At 40.5% G+C, this 25722-nt stretch overlaps 1 protein-coding gene across 6 annotated transcripts in view; it reads left to right on the top strand.

Annotated features, from left to right (window-relative positions):
- cgnl1 (cingulin-like 1) overlaps window positions 1–25722 on the top strand; it is a 145053-nt gene that overhangs the window by 46096 nt on the left and 73235 nt on the right. For all 6 annotated transcript variants that reach the window (XM_043677455.1, XM_043677456.1, XM_043677457.1 and 3 more), the window contains 5 exons: window positions 1906–1985; window positions 13524–13632; window positions 21208–21327; window positions 21410–21558; window positions 22896–23037. In XM_043677455.1, coding sequence (XP_043533390.1) covers window positions 1906–1985; window positions 13524–13632; window positions 21208–21327; window positions 21410–21558; window positions 22896–23037 — 600 coding nt within the window. The remainder of the gene's footprint in view (window positions 1–1905; window positions 1986–13523; window positions 13633–21207; window positions 21328–21409; window positions 21559–22895; window positions 23038–25722) is intronic.

The following is a 25722-nucleotide window of genomic DNA, read 5'->3' as shown; positions in this document are numbered from 1 at the left end:
AAGTTGTTATTCTTTAAGTATCAGCCTGACTCAACTATTAACACCATGTGGTACACAGTTGAGTACCAGTGAGTAGTGTTCAGGAGTGTGTTTGAATCTTGGCAAATATGCCTTTCTCTTCCCCCACTTTCAAGTTTGTTGATTGCTGCCAATGTTATTAGGATCTTAAATAGACCTGTATTGGGGTTGCTAGCTCTATGCATCACACAATTGTAGTGACCTTGTTTGGTGTCTGTGGTGCACTATAGTGCAGTTTGGACGAGAGCTCCATTATAAAGACATTTCATCTACACTTGCCAATGATGGCTGATGGGGATGGTAGGGTTGATCTTGTAAAATTTTAATTTCTTCTGTTCCCACAGCACCCTCAGCGGCCCCCCCCATTTAAGGAACTTGAAGTAATTCCTTGAAGCTCAACAGCTCACTTAATTCACTGCCATGCAGTTGTTGCTCAAATAGGGATTGTTTTAGTGCTTTTCTCGCAAAGACTTTCATGCAAAAGATTAAAGAAGCACATTGGAAACCAGACAGAGACCGGCCACACTCACTACTATCCCACCAGTTGTATCTCCTGCTATTTGGTAACATCAGATGATCCTGAAGCTAGCATTCAGAACTAGGGTAGAATTGCCAATAACACTCGAGGTATCACATCTTGCCTCTCATTTCCAGGCTAATGTATGATGTAAGTCAATTGACTGTGCCCCAATAAATCAAATATGTGACCTATTAACAAACAGACTTTTGTACTTTTTCCATTAAATGTTCGGCTGCTCAATTTTTCCATTCTGCAGGATTTCCTGAAGAGAGCGACTCATGTTACCCATGCAGATGTCTCGGCTACCCAGACAGAACTGCACTAACAGAGTATGCTGTCCTATACATCTCATTGAACCAGCACTAGTCATCTGGCTCAGTAAAGATACAGTAGTGAGGGATATGCCAGGCCATTATTGTTGTGGCATATAGTTCTGCTGTGTCCTTAGCTGCCCAATTTTAAAATTTAGCTCTGTTGTTAACCAATTCCATTTAGCATGGCAGTCGTGTCACACAATACAGTGGTGGGCATTCTCATTGTGAAAACAGTGCTTGGTCCCACAAGGACTGTGCATTGATGACTTCCATCAGTGTTGTCATGGGCTGACACATCCATAGCAGATAGATAAGCGATTGAGATGGAGGTCAAAATAGGTTATTCCCCCAAGTCTCACCACCTGCTATTAGGCCACTCTGAAAGCTATGCCTATAAGGACTTAGCAAATTCGGTAATTGGTATTACCAACCCACTTATCGTAATGGACATACAAGTCACCTGCTCAGATTGCATTATATATCTTTGCTATCTTCAGTGTTTGCTCTGAATAGTGTTCAACATGGAGCAGTACAGATTCATCAATGTGAAACATCATTGCCACCTTCTCTGGCATCAGCTCTTTGGTTTTGGATTTTTAGAAACCTGAAATGAGATTGTTAAACTGTTGCACAGTGAGACTAATCATTTGGATCATTAGAGCAATTCATACTCCAGAAATACCACATGTCCAAATATGTGATTTCCTGGGACTTTTTTACTTTTTTCAGAAAGTGAAAGCATCTTTTTTGGCAGGGCTTTCTGGCTTATTGATCAAAACATTTTTATCACAGATCATTTTTTATTTAGGCTAGGCCATTTGTGGGAATACAGGATTATTTGGGTTATTGACCTGTCATATATTTGTAATAAATGTTTTACGAAGCATTGTCTAAACATTTGTGTTGAAACTGTAATTGTGCTCTTGAAAAAAAATATAATGTAAATATAGAGTAATTAACCTAAATGTTAGTTTACCAACTGAATTAAAAATTAATTTTGTTTAAATTGCATGCCAACTTAATCATAATTTTAATTTTGTAAAACTTTTTAAGGTAACTCCTGACCTTCTGAAGGACCAACAAATGAATGAGGAGACTGCAAAACAGATCCTTTACAACTGTCTTAAAGTGGGGTTGGTATCCAACACAATGCTGATATTGGGTTGTACATGTTATCTAAGTTTGGAATTAATGTTTATAAGTTAAATGTATATTCTCCCAATATTATTAAAGCTTAAGATAAATAATTTTAGAAATAGATGCAGTAGTGTTGAAATAAGGCACCCTCTGCTAGACTTTCCTTAGGTCTGGGCAGATTGTATGGTTTATTCTTTTGAGGGCTTGTCCTACATAAATAATACAAGCTGGGGATATAATAAGTATATAATAGTTTGAAAACTCCTTATCTCCATTGTACATGTCCCTTTTGTTTGTGGAATTGTTTTTCCATTTGTGTCTTCTGTGTTTATCAATGTTCTGTGCTTAAATATTAATTATTCAATAGCCCAGAGGCACTTATCTTCTCAGTGCCAGGGGAGATTCAACACAGTTTGACTTAAATGTGAATGCTTAATGAGGCAGCCGAAATTTTGTTCTGTATCTTTTTTAATCCAGTATAAATTATTTAATTAGCTTACAGCTAAACTGTTCCATTTACACATTTTAGTCCAAAGGCTGTAGCTATGTCTTTTGCAGAATATTTATTAGAATACACTTGAGTTTCCAATTCTATTAAAATGAAAACTCCCAAATGGTCATTTTTCTGCACTGACTTGTCCAATATTTTGAATTAAGCAATGGAAGTCACAACTGCATTTAAAAAATACCCAACTGTCCATCCTCTGGCTTTCCATTTATCATGACATTTCTTCAGTTCAGTCAAATCGTCCCCCCGGCTTTGCCTTTGTGCCCAATAAGACCGTTTCTTTCTCTCATCTTTGATCACTCTCCTTAGTATATTCCTCATCTCAGGCTTTGGAATCTCTGGTGCAGTATTCATTGCCAGGTCTGGTTGGACTACCTAAAGCATATCTGGGTCTTGTTCTCCTCTGTTCACTCTTTTACAGGTTTATCCTAATTTATAAAGGTAATCCTTGCTGCATTTCTCCACTGCCAACTATTTTTCTTCATAAAGCCTTCTCCCTTCATTTCAACGCACATCCCTCCTACAAGAAGTGGAAAGATCTCCTGAACTTTTTTGTCACTAAGATTGAGACCCATTATATTTCTTCTGTCATTTATCTCTCCCTCACAAGAAAGATAATATTTCCCCTAAAGATCAGACTATATCCTAACCCTGAATTTACATTTTCTTTCAATTTCTCTCCTCTCTCCCATTATGAATTCTTTAACCATGAGACTCACCTGTTCCCCAGACTCTGTGCTACCAGGTTACTGATGACACCGCTTTCTTCACCATAAATTAATATCAGAAAATTAACAACAAATAATGGCAATGAATAAGAACAAATCCCTAGAAGCGCTTGGAATTCCTGAGGTTTTGGAGGATCTAGCTGAGAACATTGCAGATGTTCCAGCCTGACTCTCATAAGTTCTCAATTAAGGCTGTTGACCCTTGGAAAAGTGCAGCATGGTTTGCTAAAGTGATACTTGGGTTTGAAGAGTTTAATTTGGGTAAGAACAGATTACTCAAGGGAGGACTGCATAACGTAATGGAATTTAGAGGTTTAAGGGATGATTTGATCAAAGTTTTAGCTCGTGGGTCTAAAGGGATCAAAGAGAATGGGGCGAATAGGGGAACAGGTTGGATGATCAGCCATGATCATGTTGAATGGTGGAGCAGACTCAAAGGGCCAAATTCCTGAAGAAGGGCTTATGCCCAAAACGTAGATTCTCCTGTTCCCTGGATGCTGCCTGACCTGCTGCGCTTTTCCAGCAACACATTTTCAGCTCAAAGGGCCAAATGGCCTATTCTTGCTCCTATTTTCTATCTCCCAAACTATATTGGGAACTGATAGAAATTGTTCCTTTTCATTTACACTGCTCATTGGGGAATCTAGACTAGGACTTTCCTCAAGTCTTAAGACTAAGGTTTATTGCTTGAAAATTAGAGCTAGAACTTTTAAGGGTGAGGTTAAGCAACACTTTAACAATCAGTGAGTGTCCCAACTCTCGCCAAGTTCCCCCTTCATTAATTATCCTGGTGCTAGCTGAACTACATTGTTTCCTGGTTCACAACTCCCCAGTTTCAAAATCCTCATCCTGTTTGAAAGTCTCTTGGTGGCCTCAACTCTGGCCTCATCCCCATCTCTGATTTTAATTGTTATAACATTAGTGGCTGTGTTGCCAATTATTTGGACTGTAAGCTCTGTAATTCATTCCTAAACCTCTCTACCTCCGTTCTCTTTATGATGTGCCTTAGGAACTACCACTGGGACCAATCTGACTTTTTATCTCCTTATTCAACTCAGTGCAAAGCTTGTTCTATAATGTTGTTGTGAAAGTTATGGGTGTTGTACAAATAGAAGGTATTATTGTAACGATTACAACAAATGAGAATTCTGTTTTCAATAATTAATTTTGTATAATGGAATTAAGTGACTTATAAGCTGAGAGAAGTAGGCTGCACACTTCCATGTACAGTACGTTTGCAGCTTTTCATTCATTGGTATATGTCTATTTATTGATGTATATGAAATGATTTGTCATTCTTTTTAATAAGAATAAGAAATATCTCTAACTCGAAATTCAATGATGATATATCCAACTCTGAAACCAGATTCGCTGCCAAAAATTCTGAACAATGTTGTTGAGTCATCCAGCATTTTTCCTCCAAGTATCCAGCCCTTTCTTGATGGTAGGGCGCAGTTTCATAAGAGATGACAGCCATCAATCTTGCACAGATGTCCATTTATTGATGGTGAACCATGATAGTGGGTTTCAGCAGTTGGTGTCATATCCCCACAATTTCTGGCAACAGTGAATAAAAAACATCAGTAGTTGGAACCTTGGCTGGTTTATTTGTTCACCTGCCATAACCAAGCGATGTGGAGTTAAATTGCGATGATCAACTGCTGTCTTGGCTGAAGTCAACTATCTCAGCATCCATGTACAATTTTTTTACCCTGAAATTTGGCACTGAAATTGCAGTTTGCAATTAGCCCACTTCCATTTGATGTAATGCCAGCAGCATCATGACACCTTTGTGCTATCTGCTTACGAGCATTTTCCTACATAGAGTCATAGAGATGTACAGCATGAAACAGACCCCCCAGTGCAACTTATCCATGCCAACCATATATCTTAAATAAATCTAGTCCCATTTGCCAGCATTTGGCCAATATCCCTCTAAACTCTTCCTATTCATATACCCATCCAGATGCATTTTAAATGTTGTAATTGTACCAGCCTCTCCATTTCCTCTGGCAGCTCATGCCATACATGCACCATCCTCTACGTGAAAATGTTGCCCTTTTAAATGTTTTCCCTTTCACCTTATGCCTTCTAGTTCTGGACTCCCCCACCCAGTGAAAATACCTTATCTATTTATCCTATCCAAGCCCCTCATGATTTTATAAATCTCTATAAGGTCACCCCTCAGCCTCCAAGTAAAAAAGCCCCAACCTATTCAGCCTCTCCCTGTAGCTCAAATCCTCTAACCCTGGCAACATTCTTGTAAATCTTTTCTGAACTCTTTCAAGTTTCACAACATCCTTCCTATAGTAGGGAGACCAGATTTGAATGCAGCATTCCAAAAGTAGTCGAACCAACGGAATGTATAGCTGCAACATGACCTCCCAACTCCTGTGCTCAATGCACTGACCAATAAAGACAAACATACCAATTGCCTTCTTCACTATCCTATCTACCTGCAGCTCCACATTCAAGGAACTATGAACCTGCACTCCAAGGTCTCTTTGCTCAACAACACTCCCTAGGACCTTACCATTAAGTGTGTAAGTCCTGTCCTGATTTGCCTTTCCAAAAAACACTTCACATTTATCTAAATTAAACTCCACCTGCCACTCCTCGGCCCATTGGCCCATGTGATCAAGATCCCGTTGTACTCTGAGGTTACCTTCGCTGTCAATTACACCTCCAATTTTGGTGTCTTCTGAAAACTTACAAACTATACCTCTCATGTTCACATCCAAATCATTTATATAAATGACAAAAATCAGTGGACCCAGCACCGGTCCTTGTGGCACACCACTGGACACAGGCCTCCAGTCTAAAAAGCAACCCTCCACCACCAGCCTCTTGCTTCTAGCTTCGAGCCAGTTCTGTATCCAAATGGCTAGTTCCCCCTTTATTCCATGTGATCTAAATTTGCTAACAAGTCTACCATGTGGAACCTTGTCAAATGCCTAACTGAAGTCCATATAGATCATGTCCAATGCTCTGCCCTCATCAGTCCTCTTTGTTACTTCTTCAAAAAACTCAATCAATTTAGTGAGACACGATTTCCCATGCACAAATCTGTGTTGACTGTCCCTAATCAGTCCTTGCCTTTCCAAATACATATAAATCCTGTCCCTCAGGATTTCCTCCAACAACTTGTTTACCACTGATGGCAGGCTCACCGCTCTGTAGTTCCCTGGCTTTTCTTTACCACCTTTCTTAAATCAGGGCACCACATTAGCCAATGTCCAGTCTTCCAGCACCTTGCCTGCGGTTATCGATTATACAAATATCCCAGCAAGGGGCCCAGCAATCACTTCCCTATCTTCCCACAGACTTCTAGGGTACACCTGATCAGGTGTTGGGGATTTATCCACCCTTACGAGTTTTAAGATGTCCAGTACCACCACTTCTGTCATATGGACCTTTTTCAAGTTATCACTATTTATTTCCCCATGTTCTCTATCTTCCATATCCTTCTCCACCCTAAATGCAAAATACTTGTCTAGTCTCTTCCCCTATCACATGCAGTCCCACATGTAAATGGCCTTGCTGATATTTATGAGGCCTTATTCCCTCCCTAGTTACCTTTTTGTCCTTAATGTATTTACAAAATCCCTTTGATTCTCCTTAACCTTATTTGCCAAAGCTATCTCATGTCCCTGTTTTGCCCTTTTGATTTCCATCTTAAGTACATCCTCTCAGGATTCACTTGATCTCTGCTGTCTATCCCTGACATATGTCTCCTTCTTGGTCTTGGCCAAACCCTCAATTTTTCTAATCATCCAGCATTCCCTACGTCTACCAGCCATGCCCTTCACCCGAGCAGGAATATACTGTCTTTAGACTCGCGTCATCTCATTTTTGAAGGCTTCCCATTTTCCTGCAAACATCCACCCCAATCAACTTCTCAAAGTTCTTGCTGAACACCATCAAAATTGAGCTTCCTCCAATTTAGAACTTTAACTTTTAAATCTGGTCTCTTTCATGTAGCCAGTACTAATTGATACTGTGCATCAGCAGAGGATGAGTACTGCACCTCTCAAAGGGGAGATGCATTGTGGCTGGGCAGGTGCTGGGACCTTCTTGTGAGCAGAATCTGACCTGGGAAAGGTACAACAATGTGTACACATGGAAGAGTGTGGCAGCCAGGTTTCCCAACGCTGGACTTGGAGGTTTTGTTGGAGAAGATGGAAAGAAGCAGAGACCTCCTCTATCTCTGGGAGGACACCTGTCAAAAAAGCAATGTGAGTGGGTGTATGCAGAGATCAAAATCAGATATGCAGCTCCAAGGACCTGGATACAGTGGTAAAAGAGCTTTACTAAACTCAAGGTCAGCAGTTCAAGAAGGTAGCTCACCATCACCTTCACCAGGGCATTTAGAGATGGGTAAAAAATGATGGTCTACCAACGATACCCCACATGCCATAAATGAATAACATAAAATCAGGACTCATACTTAACATGCAAATGGCTACACATTACACATTACACATTGAACTCTGTCAAAACCTTCCTGTCCAAATCTTAACTATTCAGCTATGCCAGTTACGTCATGCAAACAGCACTCATTGACTAACTCCCAGCTCTCTGGAGAAACTAGAGTACTAGTCAATGCAGTGGGTACTATGGGACAATAGAGAAACTGCATGTTTTAAGCCTACAAAAAAGACAGCACTGGTCTCTTCTGACTGACCACCTGCAGTAAACCTGCAGTCAGTGCCATGGAACATGGCGTCATGCACCACATAACCCGAGGGTTTGCACAGAACTTGGAGTCCATCCTTTTCAACTGTTGGGATAGTTGCAGATCTAATCACGATGCACCATTAGATTAGTAACCATCAGCTTCCAGCAAAATTTGGTGAGTGCAGCACTCGAAACTTAAGATGATGTTTTGTAGGCTCTACTCCAAGGGCCAGGTACACACAGGTCCAGAAGCAACTGGCTTGTGCAGAAGTTTTGAAATCGGAAAAAGTACTTGAGCATTTACCATACCACTTTCTGTGGACTCAGGAAACGTCAAATAATTTTCAAAGCAACCAGAATACATGAAAAGACCTGTATATGATTGACAATTCCTGTGGATAACACTAATGAAGGAACCATTGCTGCTTCATAATAAATGTTTATCTGTGTTGACCCAGTGTTAATTCCTACATTAGTGTAATCCTGTCTTTAAAAATGTATCAGTTATGTTCAATAGTTGATATGCATATAGACTTTCAAAAGATGTTTGATAACAGGCTTGTCAGCAAATTTGAAGCCAGTGGAATAAAAGGCACAATAGCAGCATGGATATGAAGTTGGCTGAGTGACAGAAAACAACTTAAGGGTGAACTCCTGTTTTTCAGACTAGAGGGAGTTACGTGATGATGTTCTGTAGTATGCTAGTGCTGGTACACTGCTTTTCATGAAATACATTAATGAGCTGGGCAATGTTTCAAAACCTGCAGATAACACAGAAGCATTCTGTCACAGGAGGTATAGTTAGTAAGTTTGCAGGTGACACCAAAATTGGAGATGTAGTGGACAGCGAAGAAGGTTACCTCAGATTACAACAGGATCTTGATCAAATGGGCCAATGGGCTGAAAAGTGGCAGATGGAGTTTAATTTAGATAAAGGCAAGGTGCTGCATTTTGGGAAAGCAATTCTTAGCATGACTTATACACTTAATGGTAAGGTCCTACAGAGTGTTGCTGAACAAAGAGACCTTGGAGTGCAGGTTCATAGCTCCTTGAAAATGGAGTCGTAGGTAGATAGGATAGTGAAGAAGGCGTTTGGTCAGAGCATTGAGTATAGGAGTTGGAGATCATGTTGTGGCTGTACAGGATGTTGGTTGAGCCACTTTTGGAATATTGCTTGCAATTCTGGCCTCCTTCCTATTGGAAGGATTTGGTGAAATTTGAAAGGGTTCAGAAAAGATTTACAAGGATGTTGCCAGAGTTGGAGGATATCAGCTAAACACAGAGGCTGAATAGGCTGGGGCGGTTTTCCCTGGAGTGTCGTAGGCTGAGGGGTGACCTCATAGAGGTTTATAAAATCATGAGGGGCATGGATAGGGTAAATAGACAAGGTTTTTTGCATGGGATGAGGGAGTCCAGAACTAGAGGGCATAGGTTTAGGGTGAGAGGGGAAAAATATCGAAGGAACCTAAGGGGAAACTTTTTCTCACACAGGGTGGTATGTGTATGGAATGAGCTATCAGAGGAAGTGTTGGAGGCTGGTACAATTGCAACATTTAAAAGGCATCTAGACGGATAAATGAATAGGAAGGGTTTGGAAAAGGGCCAAGTGCTGGCAAATGGGACTAGATTAGGTTGGGATATCTGGTCAGCATGGATGAGTTGGACCGAAGGATCTGTTTCCGTGCTGTACACCTCTATGACTATGTCATTGTGTACAGTGAGAAGGATAGCGATAAGCTTCAAGAGAACATGGCAGGTATTAGAATTGGTGCACATGTGGCAGATGAGATTTCACACAGAAAATTGTGCAGTGATGCATTTCATTAGGAAGAACAGATATAAAGTAAAGTAATGGATGTGTAGAAACAGAGAATCTAATGCAGAAATTATTGAATGTGGCAGAGCAAGTTGAAGAGGTGGTAAAAATTGAATCTTGGATCCTAGGCCTGTTACATCTAGTTGGTGGGGTGGGGTTGGTGAAATGGGTCCCCTCTTTTTAACCCTCTTTAGTTGACCACAGCAAAAATTTTTATTTCCTTCTAGCATGAAGCTAGTTCGCACTTCAAATAAAATCTATTACTAGTCAAAATTAAGGTGACAATAGCAAGGTTTATTGTGTGAAAGAAAGAGGAATTTTCCTAGTTACTAACTTCAGGAACACTAACAGAATGTGGCATAAGCACATAGACAAATACGGGTCTGATGTTTAAAAAGGGACAGTATCTAGTGCAAACAGAAAGATTTGCAAATTTTAAAAAGAGAGTCTTTCGAGCCATTGAGGTGTTAGACTTTAACCTAAGACTGCAGTTGTTTAATTAAAATGTCCTGTGCAGTTATGAAATTTATAGATTTTTAAAAAGTTTCCAGTGATCAGTGCTCTGCCAATTTGCTTTTCACCTTGTGGTGTTTTCTGAAAGACTGAGAGAAAAAGAGAGAAACCTTCACATTCTGCTGTTACAAATCCATCATTCTTCTCTCCTCTCTGCCCAAAATTAGTGGCCTGGAATATAATTTTTTTGTGCATTCCTTGTTTGCCCTCATTGGTCTTTTTTCAAGCTGGAAAATCTGCAGGCAACTTTCATACAAATATTGAACTCCCAGCAAAGTGTAAATCTGAGAGCTCTGATTTTCTCTGCTTTTAATAATCTGCAGATGTCTGAACAAATACTCCTCGTCTGATGTTGCACAAACAGAAGTTTTCTACTGACATAACTGTGCTTTCCCTGAAATATTCTCTGCTCTTTATGCAGAGAAACTATATTTGCTTCTGACCCCAATCTGGTCTGCAATGACCTATCCAAGAACTTTTAATCTCTGTGTTTTTTAATGCTAAAATCGATTGTTGATTATCTTGAACCCGAATCAGGCTAATACCCTTCAGAAATAAAAACTAACCCCACTATTTTAATAATACATTTTTAAACCAGATACATTTCATCACAGTAGATTGAGATAGACTATTCCCATTGGTAAAAGGATTGGAAAAACTGAGAGTATGGTATTTAAGGTGAACCAACCAAGGTAAAGTCGCTATAGTCTTATTAGAAGTACTAATTTTAATTAGTTGTTTATGGTTCACTCATCCTGAAGTTCAAGATTATTGCAGAGGGTGGTGCATGTATGGAATGAGATGCCAGAGGAAGTGGTGGGGACGTGTACAATTACAACATTTAAAAGGCGTCTGGATTCATACGTGAATAGGAATGGTTAAGAGTGATATGGGCCAAGTGCTGGCAAATGGGACTAGATTAATTTAAAATATCTGGTTGGCATGGACGAGTTGGACCGAAGGGTCTGTTTCTATGCTGTAAAACTCAAAGACACTATAATTCAGGCCTGTCCTTGGCATAGGATGGGTCAAAATGGAGAAGCTTCAGTTGGGAAGGCATCAAAGACATTGCTTCTGCATGTTCCTGATGAAGTCTCAAAGTTAAGGTTTTGGAAACCGTACACAAACCTCCCAACAACTCATCTCCCTTACCTTCAAAACCTACCTGCTCCTCATAAAAGAGTATCGATTACACAGTGGATTTATTAGCTATCTCTGAATGCATCGAATTAGAGCAAACTCCTGAGGGACTGCGTAAGGAGAAGGAATGTTAGTAGTATAGATTTGGGGAGCTGCTTGATTTCCCCTTCTCAGACAATGCAATGGGAAAGAAATTCGGAGCACTGAGGAGCTTACGGTTTTGGGATCAGTATTGGAGTACAGCAATAGTTAATGACAGCAAGTTGGAGAATGATCAACAATCATATGCTGTGAAAACCATTTGGCAAAAAAGCCAATTCTAGGATCTGTTCTATTTGAGTTTGCAGACATGACAGAGAGTTAGATGTTGAAGTAGTTTAGATGCTTGAATTCAAAACCAGTTCAGATGTTAAACTTCACCTCTTGCTTGTAAAGGTTACATGGAAATCAAATTTGGGAAATCTAACTTTTCCTAATGGACCCACATCTGTAATACAAAACTGTCTCTACTTTGGCTATAATTAGTTAAGTCACTCAGATGACACAGTACAGTTGGTGTCTGGAATAAAAGAGTGTTTGCAGACTTAATCTAGGGTGTTTTCCAAAACATGGCCCTGAGATGTGCAGAGGCAAATTCATTCTATAAAGGGCTAAATACCCTCAGTACTCAGCACTGACATTGAATGCACTAACCTAAAAAGGAAAGAAAATATGATCTCTTCTGAGCTTTCCCTGCTTCATACCTCTGCAGAACCCAAGTCATCATGTCATGATTTAATTTCTCTAGTGGTTGATGCCGTGTATGAAGGGGATCAATAGATGCATCCTTGTAATTTTTTTTTCTGTACACTTTTGAGTTTAATCCCATCCTTCCTATAGCAGAGTGACCACTTTTTGCACACACACTTAGCAGGATGCTAAATATTCACTTACCCTTGATGGATAGGTTCCCACCCTCCAGTGCATTTTTAATGGGTGAGTACCAAAACTGCATAGCCCTTGTGTCAAGTCGGCGAAGTACTCTCATGTGGCAAAGCTTATGGAAAAACAAGCAACTTCTCAATTTCTATTTTTAGCTGTACCCATGTGTGTATCAGAAAAAGGTGATGTCTGATTTATTCAAAACAACATTCAGCACTGATAACTTTACTGTTATTCCTACCAAAAGGTCTGTGCCTCCGCTGCTCTGGAAATAATCCAATTGTCTAAAATCACTTGCCATAAGTATGGTTTCATGCAGGTAAATCCACACCTGTGTGCTCCTTTTAATATCCCTTGCTTAATGGCACACATGCACACTGTTCTCCACTTGTGACCAAGCCGTTGTCTCGTTAGTATAGATCAGTTTTCAGAATGGTAATGGTGAATGGAACCTGGTCCAGGAAAGAAATTGACACTCAGAAAGTTGTTCTTTAAAATTAATCAGAACTTTAACTCTGCACAGACAGTACATAAGCTAAGGATTATAAAACAATTCCACTAAATGCGTATCTGAAAATATTGACGAGTTATTTTTAAACGCATATCTTGATTGCTCTGATCTGCAGAGAAAGTTTTACTCTATAGAGTATTGACACTGTCTTTAATATCAATATTTTAGTGAATATGAATCAATTATATGTTTTGATCAGAATTATAGAATAGAGTTGGAATTGATATATGCTCTACTATAACAATGTAAAACCTAATCTTCGCAGAACAATAACCTATCAAAATGACTTTTGATTGTAAATAACAAAATTATTTGTCAGTACTTCTCATAGCCTCTAGCCTTCTCATACTTCTCATAGCCTCTACAGCGGCTTAGTTTTGACAAATTAGCTTTAACCCACTCAAAATGTTTTTTTGTTTACAAGTTTAATGCCACTGTGACTGCAGAAATATTTTGACTGATCTGCAAGCGTGCATAATTGTATTTTGCTCAAGACAGTAGGAAGTCATAAAGGTAACTTAGACATTCAAACCTGATGAGCTGGTGTAATAATCACTTGACATTTGAACAATTTACTCTTCCTAACTTCACTCCTTGTTAAGTCCGTTTGCCCTAATGAATTGTCATGTGAGGCACTGGATTGATGATTTGGGCTCTTATCCAAAATAATTATAAGTTTATTGTTGTGAAAATATAAAATAACTTTTCTTTTTCCTTTAGATGTCACGATGATGATGCAGCAAAGAAGAAAGTCAATTTGGTGTTTGAGAAAATCCAGACTTTAAAATCAAAAAGTCCACTCAGCTTGGAAGAACAAAAGGACAAAAGAGTGAGTTAATTTTGTGGCATGTTTAAGTATAATTACCTCCTCAGTTTGTCCTGGACAGTCAACTCTACCTGCCATTTATTTGTAACTTTAACATTTTAGAGTCATAGTGTCAAACAGCACAGAAACAGACCCTTCTGTCCAATTAGTTCTGATGAAGGGCTTATGCCCGAAATGTTGAATCTCCTGCTCCTCAGATGCTGCCTGACCGGCTGTGCTTTTCTAGTGCCACACTCTTCAACTCTGACCTCCAGCATCTGCAGTCCTCCCTTTCTCCACCCTGACCACGTTCCCAAACTAAACTAGTCCCACTTGCCTGCATTTGGACCATATCTCTCCAAACCTTTCCTATTAATGTACTTATTGAAATGTATACTAAACGCTGTAACTGTACTTCCTCTGGCAGTTATTTCCACACACGAACCACTCTGTGGGGGAAAACATGTTGCCCCTCATGTCCTTTTTAAAGCTTTCTCCTCTGACCTTAAAAAAAAAGCCTTCTAGTTTTGAACTCTCTGCAACTTAGGGAAAAGATCTTTGCAATTCACCTTATCTAAGCCCCTCATGATTTGATGAACCTTTATAAGGTCACCCTTCAACCTCCTATGCTCCAGTGAAAATGTCCCATCCTATCCAACCTATTTTGTATAACTCAAAAACCACCCCCACCCCCCCACCAATTCCTGGCAAAATCCTGATAAATCTTTTTTTGAATCCTCTCCAGTTTAATAATATCCTTCTTATAACAGGGCAACCAAAACTTTATAAACCATTTTTGTAAATGACCTGGATGAGGCGTAGAACGGTGGGTTAATAAATTTGCAGATGATACCAAGGTCGGTGGAGTTATGGACAGTGCTGAAGAATGTTGCAGGTTACAAAGGGACATAGATAAGCTGCAGAGCTGGGCTGAGTGGCAGCAAATGGAATGCGGGAAAGTGTGAGGTGATTCACTTTGGAAGGAATAACAGGAATAGAGAGTACTGGGCTAAGGGTAAGGTTCTTGGTAGTGTGGATGAGCAGAGAGATCTTTGTGCCCATGTACATAGATCCCTGAAAGTTGCCACCCAGATTGATAGGGTTGTTTAGAAGGCGTACGGTGTGTTAGGTTTTATTGGTAGGAGGATTGAGTTTCGGAGCCATGAGGTCATGTTGCAGCTGTACAAAACTCTGGTGCGGCTGCACTTGGAGTATTGCGTTCTGGTCACCGCATTATTGGAAGGATATGGAAGCTTTGGAAAGGGTGTAGAGGACATTTACCAGAATGTTGCCTGGTATGGAGGGAAGGTCTTATGAGGAAAGGCTGAGGGACTTGAGGCTGTTTTGTTAGAGAGAAGAAGGTTAAGAGGTGACTTAATAGAGACATACAAGATGATCAGAGGATTAGATAGGGTGGACAGTGAGAGCCCTTTTCCTCAGTTGGTAATGGCTAGCACGAGGGTACATAGCTTTAAATTGTGGGGTGATAGATGTAGGACTGATGTCAGAAGTAGTTTCTTTACTCGGAGAGTAGTAAGGGTGTGGAACACACAGCCTGCAGCAATAGTAGACTCGCCAACTTTAAGGGCATTTAAATGGTCATTAGATAAACATATGGATCATATGGAACAGTGTAGGTTGAGTGTGCTTCTGACTGGTTCACAGGTCAGTGCAGCATCGAAGGCCAAAGGGCTTGTACTGTGCTGTAATGTTCTATGTTCTGTGTTCTAGAACTGCAAACAGTACTTCTTCAATGTCCTGTAGAACCTCAACTCCTACACTCAAAGATCTGAGCAAGTGTGCTGAATGTCTTCTTAACCACCCTGAATATCTGATGCAAATTTCAATTAATTATCTGCCTAAACCCTTAAGTCTCTCTGTTCTATAACACTATCAGGGCCCTACCATTAATTGTATTAGTTCTGTCCTTGTTTGTTTTACCAAAATGCAATACCTCATGTTTATCCAAATTAAACTTTATCTGCCACTCTTCAGCCCATTCACACGATTGATCAAGATCTTTTTGTAATGGTAGATAACCTTCAATGTCAACTGCGATAATATTAAATTTCCCAGTCTCTCACTCATTATTGCAGCCAAAGTACAATCGAAGAAATGCCATAACATACGCAGCAGTCAGTGTTATTAAGCAAACATCAGTACTCAATTGCAAGACTGCTTGAAATTCTTGCTTGGAACTCCAGACGAGCTAGAAAATACAACAGTTGTCAAAAAGAATCACATTTCTACAACTGGTTAATGAACTTCCAGGAACAAAACATTACTGATTCCATGTTGCATTTATGAAGTCATGGGCATCTGACAATCATGTCAAATACTGTTAACAGAAAATTGGATATCAGTCATAGCACAGAGTTTACACCAAGCAGAAATTCTTAACTATTCAATTTGAAAAATAAATTGGATTTTATAATGTTCAACTTTGGTGAATCATTGATGGCTTGCTTTCTGTGAAAGAATTGTAAGCTAAGTGCTATATAGTCCTCCAGAATGCAATCAGACAAAAGGCGGGCTATATTTTTCTGATCTAGTGGAACAGCAGTGCAAGCTATAGCAATTTTAATACGTTATTATTTGAATATGTCTTAGATGAAGCAGCAATATGAGCTGCTCCACTTTTTAAAAACATCAATTTTAATAAGATTTTGCATGTATGTAACAGTGGTTACAATCATTCTCAGTGAGGGAACTGTATGAGGAAATCAGGTTTTATTTAGTGGACAAATGAATAGTATAATATAGTAGATAGGGAGGCATGGTGGCTCTCATGGTGGTTCATATCCCACTGTCCACAGATGTGCAGATTAGGTGAATTGGCCATGCTAAATTGCCCATAGTGTTCAGGGATGTGTGGATTAGGTGCATTAGTTTTCGGAAATGTAGAGTAATAGGGTAGGAAACAGATTTGGGTGGAATACTTTTCGGAGGGTTGGTGTGGATGTGTTGGGCCGAATGGCCTGTTTCCACACTGTAGGATTCTATGAAGTTCTATGAAATAAATCAAAAGGAATTATTAAAACTAAAATTCTCAAACGATGTCCATTGGTACTACTATTTATATTTGCTTACATTTGTCATGCCATCATGTTTTATTGGGAAAGTGAGGACTGCAGGTGCTGGAGGTCAGAGTCAAAAAGGGTGGCGCTGGAAAATCACAGCTGGTCTGGCAGCAGCTGGAAAATCACAGCTGGTCTGGCAGCATCTGAGGAGCGGGAGAATCAATGTTTTAGGAATAAGCCCTTCATCAGGAATTTGGAAAGGGGAAGGGGACTGAGAGATAAACAGGAGGGTGGAGGATGGACTGGGGAGAAGTTGGCTGGAATGTAGATGCAGCTGGGGGGTAATCATGTTAGGTTGGACGGGAGGGTGGAGAGGATAGGTGGGAAGGAAGATAGACAGGGCAGTTCAAGAGGGCCGTGCTGAGTTGGAGGGTTGGATCTGGGATGAAATAGAGGGAGGGGAGAGAAGGAAACTGGTGAAAGCAACGTTGATGTCATGTGGTTCAAGGGTCCCAAGGTGGAAGATGAGGCATTCTTCCTCAAGGCGTTGGGTGGCTTGCATTTGGTGGTGGAGGAGGCCCAGGACTTGCATGCGGAGTGGGAGGGGGAGCTGAAGTGGACGGCCACAGGGTTGTGGGGTTGTTTGGTGCGTGTGTCCCACTCCTGGCACCTTCCCTTGCCTCTGCAAGAGGTGTAAAACCTGCGTCCATCTCCCCCTGACCTCCGTCCAAGGCCCCAAAGGATCCTTCTATATCAGGCAGAGATTTTCCTGCACATCCAAACACCTCATCTACTGTGTCCGTTGCTCTGGTCTCTAGACAGGATGCTAACTCACTGAGCATTTCAGGGAACATCTCCTGGACACACGCACTAAACAACCCCACTGTCCTGTGGCCGTCCACTTCAACTGCCCCTCCCACTCCGCCAAGGATATGCGTGTCCTGGGCCACCTCCACAGCCAAATTGAAGCCACCCGACACCTGGAGGAAGCATGCCTCATCTTCTGACTTGAGATCCTTCAACTACATGGCATCAATGTTGATTTCATCATTTTCCTTGTCTCCCCTCCCCCCACTTCATCCCAGATCCAACCTTCCAACTCATCAACGCCCTCTTGAACTGTCCTACCTGTCTATCTTGCTTCCCAACTATCTGCTCCACCCTCCCCTCCCAGCTATCAGCATCACTTCTCCCTTGCATCTACATATCGCCTTCCCAGCTACCTTCCTCCTAGCCCCACCCCCAGCCTCCTATTTATCTCTCAACCCCCTTCAAGCATCACCACCACCCCACCCTACATTCCTGATGAAGGGCTTATGCCCAAAACAATGATTCTCCTGCTCCTCAGATGCTGCCTGACCTGGTGTGCTTTTCCAGCACCACACTTTTCGACACCCTTGTACTATTGCTGTTTTGAACTATTTAAATTGCTCTTATATAAGGCAGGAATATTTTACTAAGAAAGAAAGGCCAGCATGTGTGTAGAACATTTCATGACTCTAAAAATGTCAAATTGTAGTTTTGAGGGTCTTGTTAATTTTGAATGTTTTGAGTGTTTTAGTGAGATTATCTTCGCTTTTGTTTCTTTTTATAAACAACTTACTTCTAGCTAGAGGCAGAATTTATCCTACAGGTTAGTTATGCCACCAATTATTGATTTTGTTTCATTAAATAATGTGCATGAGTGCATTTGCTGGTGAAGTGGTGTTACCTTCTGAATGGGATCGTACTGATGTTTGAAGGAGAAAACGATTTCAGGGAGAGGGGGAGTTGGACTAACTGGATTTCTCTTTGAAAACGCTGGCACAGACTTCATGTGCCAAATAACTTTCTTCTGAGCTGTGCAGTCCTTTTCACTTCATGATTTTAGGTCATCAGTGTTTCTTAAAGTCCAATTCTGTTTCAAATAGCTCGTGGTGAAAACATCTTGGCATACACCTGTCACCTGTTCAGCCCTCGTGTCAGATTTCTGAAATATCTTCTTTCCCATGATTAGTTTTTTTTTTATTTCTTGTGCAAGTTTTGTTTACGGATTTTAATCCTCTTGCCTGGAGATGTTGGCTTCACACAAGCCAGATTGGTATCTTCCCCTAAAGGCTTCTTTTTGTATCAGAGTCCGGACAGTACGTATTGATAAAGCAGGGAAGGGTGCAGTATCAGAGACTAGTCTGATTCTGTTCTACCCAAAATCCAGAAGGGGAACTTTACCACGTGTCAAGGAATAGTGATTAGACAGTGTGACTCATCCCAGCTCAGGTCACTGAGGTCACTTATCTCACCTGTCCTACCATCCAGCCAAGGTAAATTAATTTATCATAGACTGAATATTAAAACTGAAAGAACAATACTAATATTTCTTACACAATGTGATATTGAATTAAGTGGGAGAAAGTGAGGACTGCAGATGCTGGAGATCAGTCGAAAAATGTGGCTCTGGAAAAGCACAGCAGGTCAGGCAGCATCCGAGAGCAGGAGAGTTGATGTTTCGGGCATAATTAAATCGTCAATTTTACAGTTTAGCTGTGCAATGCATAGATGCGTCATCACACAGTTGGAAAATAGCAATGGAAATACAATTTGCCTTCCTTTATCAATGATGTGGAGGTGCCTGTGTTGAGCAGGGGGGGACAAAATCAGAAGTCACACAACACCAGGTTATAGTTCAACAGGTTTATTTGAAATCACAAGCTTTCAGCAGGTGAAGTCACTTGGTATAATCTGGTGTCATGTGGCTTCTGACTTCATCGAATACAAGGATTGAACCAGTTGATCCAATGGTGAATTTTAGCAAAACCCAAGGCTAGTCAGTAAGGCTGAGATTAAAATCAGAAAATGCTGGCAGTACTCAGGTCAAGCAGAATCTACAGAGAGAGAAGTAGAGTTGACCTTTCACAACAATGACCTTCCATTAGAATTTTCAATGTTCCAGCATGTACAGTTGTTTATTTTTGTTTAAGTCAGTTGTCTGGTTCATTTTGTTCTGTTGCTAGACATTTTGGGGAATTAACAAATCGTCTTTTGCATGGATCCAAACTTTGTCCATGTTTGGATTTGCTTTGACAAACTAAGGGCGCAGAGAGGGTAATTTGGAGGGATTACTATCTTGGCTGTTGCATCCTTATATTTGCTGGACAAGTAGCATTGCTGGGCTGCTTTAGATTCAGTAGTTGCAATATCTTCTATTTATATCTTCATCTTTTTTTTCTTCATTCATGTACTACAGTCAATATTGGCTGGGCAGGCATTTATTTCCTGTCCCTAATTATCCTTGAACAGTGTGACTTACTAGGCTATTTCAGATGAGTCAGAGACATTGCTGAGAGTCTGGAGTCACATGTCAATTAGTTAAAGATGACCAGTTACCTTCCATAAAAGGCATGGGATGTTTCATTGAAACATTCGCCAAAAGCACTTCACAGAAACATTCTAACAGGATGTGACACTAAGCAATACAAGGAGATATTAGGTCAGATGTCTAAGAACACTGGCCACAAGCAAGGCTTTAAGGAATTTCTTAAAGATAGAAAGTGAGGTACAGAGACAGAGAAGGAAAGTTCAGAGTTTGTGGCTAATACTTAGTTTCCAGATAATACCTTCCACCAGCAGCTGTCCAGAAGTCTCTGTTTCCTTATCAATCAGACAATGTACCTTTGTTTCCAGCCTAATGGTAAGAGTTGTGGAAGGCAGCTTGCCAAACCCTTTTACATTCCGGATGTTTGCATGCAATTGCATATCAGGTTTATTCATCATAAACTAATCAATCAAGGTCTGTGTGTGAGGGGCTTGCCAAAGAGGCATAGCTACAGAAGTGGTATGCTTTTGCCCTTGGGATATTACATTACAGGTTATAATAGACCATTACCTCTGTCTCTGCCACATTTCTTCATTCTGCCAAAAATACATCTCACAGTCTTGCTGTAGAAAGCCTGAACATTGTAGAAATTTCTAGAATGCAGCACATAAAACAAGAGGCTTTATATGTACCTAGATGCCTAAATCTCTAATTGATAAAAAGTATGCTGTTGGATTCTTTTTATTCTTGTTTGGTCATCACAGGCACGGTCAACAATTCTTGACCATTGCCAGTTGCCTTTAAACTTAGTGGCTTCAGAGGCCATTCAGAGGACAAGTAAGGGTCAACCACATTGTTCTGTGATCTGGAGCCATATGTAGACCAGATTAAGTAGGGGTGGCCTATTCCCTTCCCTGAAACCAAATGGACTTTCATGACAATCAGTACCGGATTTGTGATCGCCATTAGACCTTTTAGTTTAGTTTTTAATTCTAGAACTTTGAAATTGAATTCAACTTTTGCCATTTGCCATGGTGGTTTTCAAACTCATGATCCCAGAACATTAGCTTGGAGGTCTGAATTATTAATCCAATAGTATCATCAGTATTCCACTGCCTCCTCTTGTGGATTGTTAAAAAGTTTTCCGAGTATTTTCGTGTTTGTTGACTTTTTTTTTTGCCTTCGCTACTAGGTTGACTTGACATTCCAATGAAAATGTGGTTAGAAGAATTGTCAAACTTTAAAACAGAACAAAAACAATTATTTTTATCAATGGTTGACTTTCAGAATGACAGTACTTCTGAATATAAAGCACTGCTGGAGCAGAAGAATGAACTTGAAAAGAAGACAGACGAAATGGAAAAGAAAGTAAATCAGCTTCAAAAAAAACTGGATGAACAAACTCTGGTAATGTCAATAACTTGGGGATGTTTGTTGCGTTACTTGTGGTGTCACAGATGCTGACTGACAGCTGGTATTTGTATTTCAGAAAGAGCAGAGTGCCACAGAACAAAAAAGTAGGACCAAAACTGATATGAAAAATCTGCAACAAGAAATGGCAGACATTTTAGAGGAAAACAATAGTTTAAGGGAGCAGCTTGCGAAATCCGATAAAGAGCTTCGAAACCAACTTGAGGAGTAAGTCAGCTGGTTTGATTTTGAATGTTTTTGAAACCAGAAATATTTTCTAATAAAATGATTATATTTTCTTATAACCATTGTAAAGGTCATAGCATAGCCTCTAAAATTCCATAGTGAAATAAAGTATTTGTACTTTCCAATTAGCATATTTTCATTCATTGTAACGGCATGGGATGAGGTTGACGTCAAAAAAGAGTGATAGAGGGAGGGTGGCTTTACAGGGCCTGCCTTGGAAGGATGGCAGTGGGAGATTGACATGTGAATGATCAATGAGGTAATAAGATTAGTTAAGTGTTAACATGATTGTAGATTTGTTGATTCTTATGTAAAAAGTTGAGTTCTAAATGCATTTAATGCACAATTTTCTGAACTTGTCACCAACCTCAGTTCTTTGTTTTTTTGGGTCATAAAAAAGTTGTCTTATCAATTATTTCAGATTTTTTTAACATATTCCACTTCCAGCTTCCTTTATCCAATTAAAGTGCAACTTAGCTCTGTTTACTTTCTCTGAGTTGTACCCCTCAGCATCTAATCCATTCTACTTAATAAAACAAAGAACTTCGGATGATGGAAATCTGAAAAAACACAGAAATTGCTGGAGAAACTCAGCAGGTCTGGAAGCATCTGTGGAAAGAAAGTTTTTCTTTAGTGCCCTAGAAATATTTCAGTTAATAAATGAAAAATTTGCAGATGTTTCTTTGGTCGTGGCTGCAAATAGTTGAGGCATGAGTGATGTTGCTGTGTTAGGCCACATTTAACCAGCCTGCCAGGTTTTACAGTGCTTCACCCTGACTGTACAGGCACCATGAAGACTTAGCTTTAATATTCACTATGAACATATTGAATAATTTGCCTGCACAGACTGTTGTTTCTTACACGAAGAAAGAACATGGACAGAATGCTGAAATGTTACCATTGCATATCGTACAAATGAATATAATACAGAAATAATGTTCATTCCAATGCATTTTCTTTTGGAAGCCTGTAATATAATTTCAGGTGTGGAGCTTGCCAACTGAATGAAAGTTAATTACAAACCACAAGTTGACTTGAGTGGTATAGAATCTTAATTCTCTAGTTGGATTACATGCAAGTATTTCCAAATATTCAATGTTTCTTTTTATTTTCCATTTTTTGATCCTTGTATTGTTAGTGCTGTGATATTGGTCCGTGACATTAAATCACTGATAACAGCAACATTTTAAAATTATGAATTGTAGAGCATATCTTAATTGTCCCTATAATTTCCTAAATGCATGTAATACTTAACAGATTGTTGCAAAGTGGGAAGATGGTCATGGGATAAAATGATGATTGCTTTTGCTTTCTGTCAGGTTAGTACAAGTGAAGATGGAAAAAGAGCAATATCAAAGTGAAGTCCGGGATTTGCAGGATCAGCTCTCGGAAATGCATGATGAGCTGGATCATGCAAAAAACAGTGCCGACAATGAAGAAGAGAAAGAGACTTTGATAATGGTGGGTAGATTCAAATGCAGTGGTCAGTCTTCTTTCTCCATCACTGCCAACAATTGCGTAGCAAGCTCCCTTTCCATTTTACTAAATGCTGTGACTCTGAAGGGAAATGGAAGGCCAGATGTTTTTCGTAACCCTCCCTCCAAGGGTCCTACCCTTTCATTGAAAAAATTAATATTGTCACGTTAAGTCATTTCACCTTCTTGCTAAAGCAACTTCTCTCTTAGACCATTTCAGGAATTCAATTTCTCCTAAATTATGAAACCATGTTACAAACTGGGATTTGTAAATTTCCATGCTGCAAGAATGATTTTACAGGATCAAGTAGCTGCAAAAGTACACTCAGACTTAAAGTTTTCCCAGTCCCTAATTTGTCAATCGATCCTTTCCAATGTATGAGGAAATATTTCATGTTTGACTGTCATTTTCTTCTGGAAAAAAGGGAAAACTGAACAAGATGAATCCCTGAATTATCCTTGACCTTTAAAGTATACTGTGCTATACTTTGCTTAGATCCAAATTGTTTGTGGTTTAGATCGTCATTTTAAGTGGTATCTTTTTATCCTTCCATTAACATGGAAGGAACCATGTCTAAAGTATGCTGCAAACTCTTGTGTTTGCTTTACCAGGATATTTAAATTGTGCAAATAATTCTGGATGGCTGATTGATCCAGAGCTCCTCAGCTTTCAGGGCATAATATATTGATTCAGTGGCAGGATTGAACAGTTGAGTTGCCTTAGGCAATATAGGTAGCTAGCAATGATGGGCAGTAACTCTGAGAGTTGGATGTTGTGCTCAGAAGGCAATTACTGGATCAAGTTAAAGATGGAATTTTATTGTTTAAGGGAGGAATGTTTCAAAGTTCTGGACACAGTTCTGCATTGAAACAGCTCAAACTGTATACAAAGTTATATGCTCCTGTATTAGATTGTATCAGGCAATGGGACCCTGTGTGAGACCTGTCTGGCTATGTTGAAGGCATCTTGAAACCCATTGTACAGGGCAGCCCCAGCTTCTGTCATGACACTACAGGTTTCTTACAGAAACTCAGCAAACCACAGATCAGTCAAACCGGGACCACTCCTCATCACGATGGACATTTCAGCACTCAACACCAGCATCCCCCACAATGACAGCATCACAGCAACAGCCTCAGTACTCAACGCCAACAACTGTCAATCTCCAAGCACCATCCAACAACTCATCCGTTTTATCCTCGACCACAACATTTTCACCTTTGAGAACCAATTCTTCATCCACACACACACAACAGCCATGGGGAGCAACTTTTGTAGCCCGGAATGCCAACATTTTCATGCATAGGTTCAAACAAGACTTCTGTTCTACGCAGGACTCCAACCAACACTCTACACCAGGTACATTGATGACATTTTCTTCCTCTGGACCCATAGCAAGGAGTCACTGAAAACAACTACACAGTGACATCAACGAGTTTCATCCCACCATCAAACTCATCGGCATTCTTGGACACATGCATCTCAATCAAGAATGGACACCAGAGTACCTCACTCTACTGCAAATGCATAGACAACTCCATGATACTACACTTCTCCAGCTTCCACCCGAAACACATTAAAACAGCCATTCCCTATGGTGAAGCCCTACGTGTACACCGGATCTGTTCAGATGAGGAGGTATGTGACAGGCACCTGGAAGTACTCAAGGATGTCCTCACAAGAATGGGGTACAATGCTCAACTCATCGCCCACCAGTTCTGACGTGCCACAGTGAGAAACCCTAATGACCTCCTCAAGAGACAGACGTGAGTTGCAACCGACAGGGTACCCTTCGTTGTCCAGTACTTCCCAGGAGCCGAGAAATTATGCCATGTTCTGCGTGGCCTGCAACACATTATCAATGAGGACGAGCACCTCGCCAAGATCTTCCCCACGCCTCCACTTCTCGCCTTTAAACAACCACCAAACAACTATCACCAGATCATTGTTCATAGCAAACTGCTCGGTTTTCAGGACAGCACCATACAACCTTGTCACGGTAGGTGCTGCAAGACGTGTCAGAATGTTAACATGGATACCACCATTACACGTGGGGACACCACCCACCATGCAGGTACTCGTGTGACTCAGCCAACAATGTCTATCTCATACGCTGCAGGCAAGGATGCCCTGAGGTATGGTACATTGGCGAGACCAAGCAGAGGCTACAGCAACGGTTGAATGGACACTGCACAACAATCAACAGACAGCAGTGTTCCCTCCCAGTCGGAGAACACTTCAGCGGTCCAGGACATTTGACCATGGACCTTTGGGTGACTGTTCTCCAAGGCGGACTTCGGGAGAGGCAACAACGTAAAGTGGCCGCGCAGAGGCTGATAGCCAAGTTTGGTACCCATGGGGATGGCGTCAACTGGGACCTTGGATTCCTGTCACACTACAGCTGACCCCACTGCACTACACACAGACACCTGGACAGGCATATATATACACACACACACACACACACACACACACTCCTACATAGACATTCCTGCAGACACTCTCATACGGTCACACGTATACTCCCACACTCACATGCGCACAAGCACCCCCTCACAGACTTATACCCCTTTACACTAACTCGCACACATACACATTCTCTCAGACACTTGTAACTCAAATCCCCCCACCCACACACACACACACACACACACACACACACGTTTGTGG

This window comes from Chiloscyllium plagiosum, chromosome 36 (genome assembly GCF_004010195.1).
Source record: "Chiloscyllium plagiosum isolate BGI_BamShark_2017 chromosome 36, ASM401019v2, whole genome shotgun sequence".
NCBI classification, from domain to species: domain Eukaryota; kingdom Metazoa; phylum Chordata; class Chondrichthyes; order Orectolobiformes; family Hemiscylliidae; genus Chiloscyllium; species Chiloscyllium plagiosum.
The sequence above is the reverse complement of the archived record's forward strand: the minus strand, read 5'-3'. Positions and strand labels throughout refer to the sequence as shown.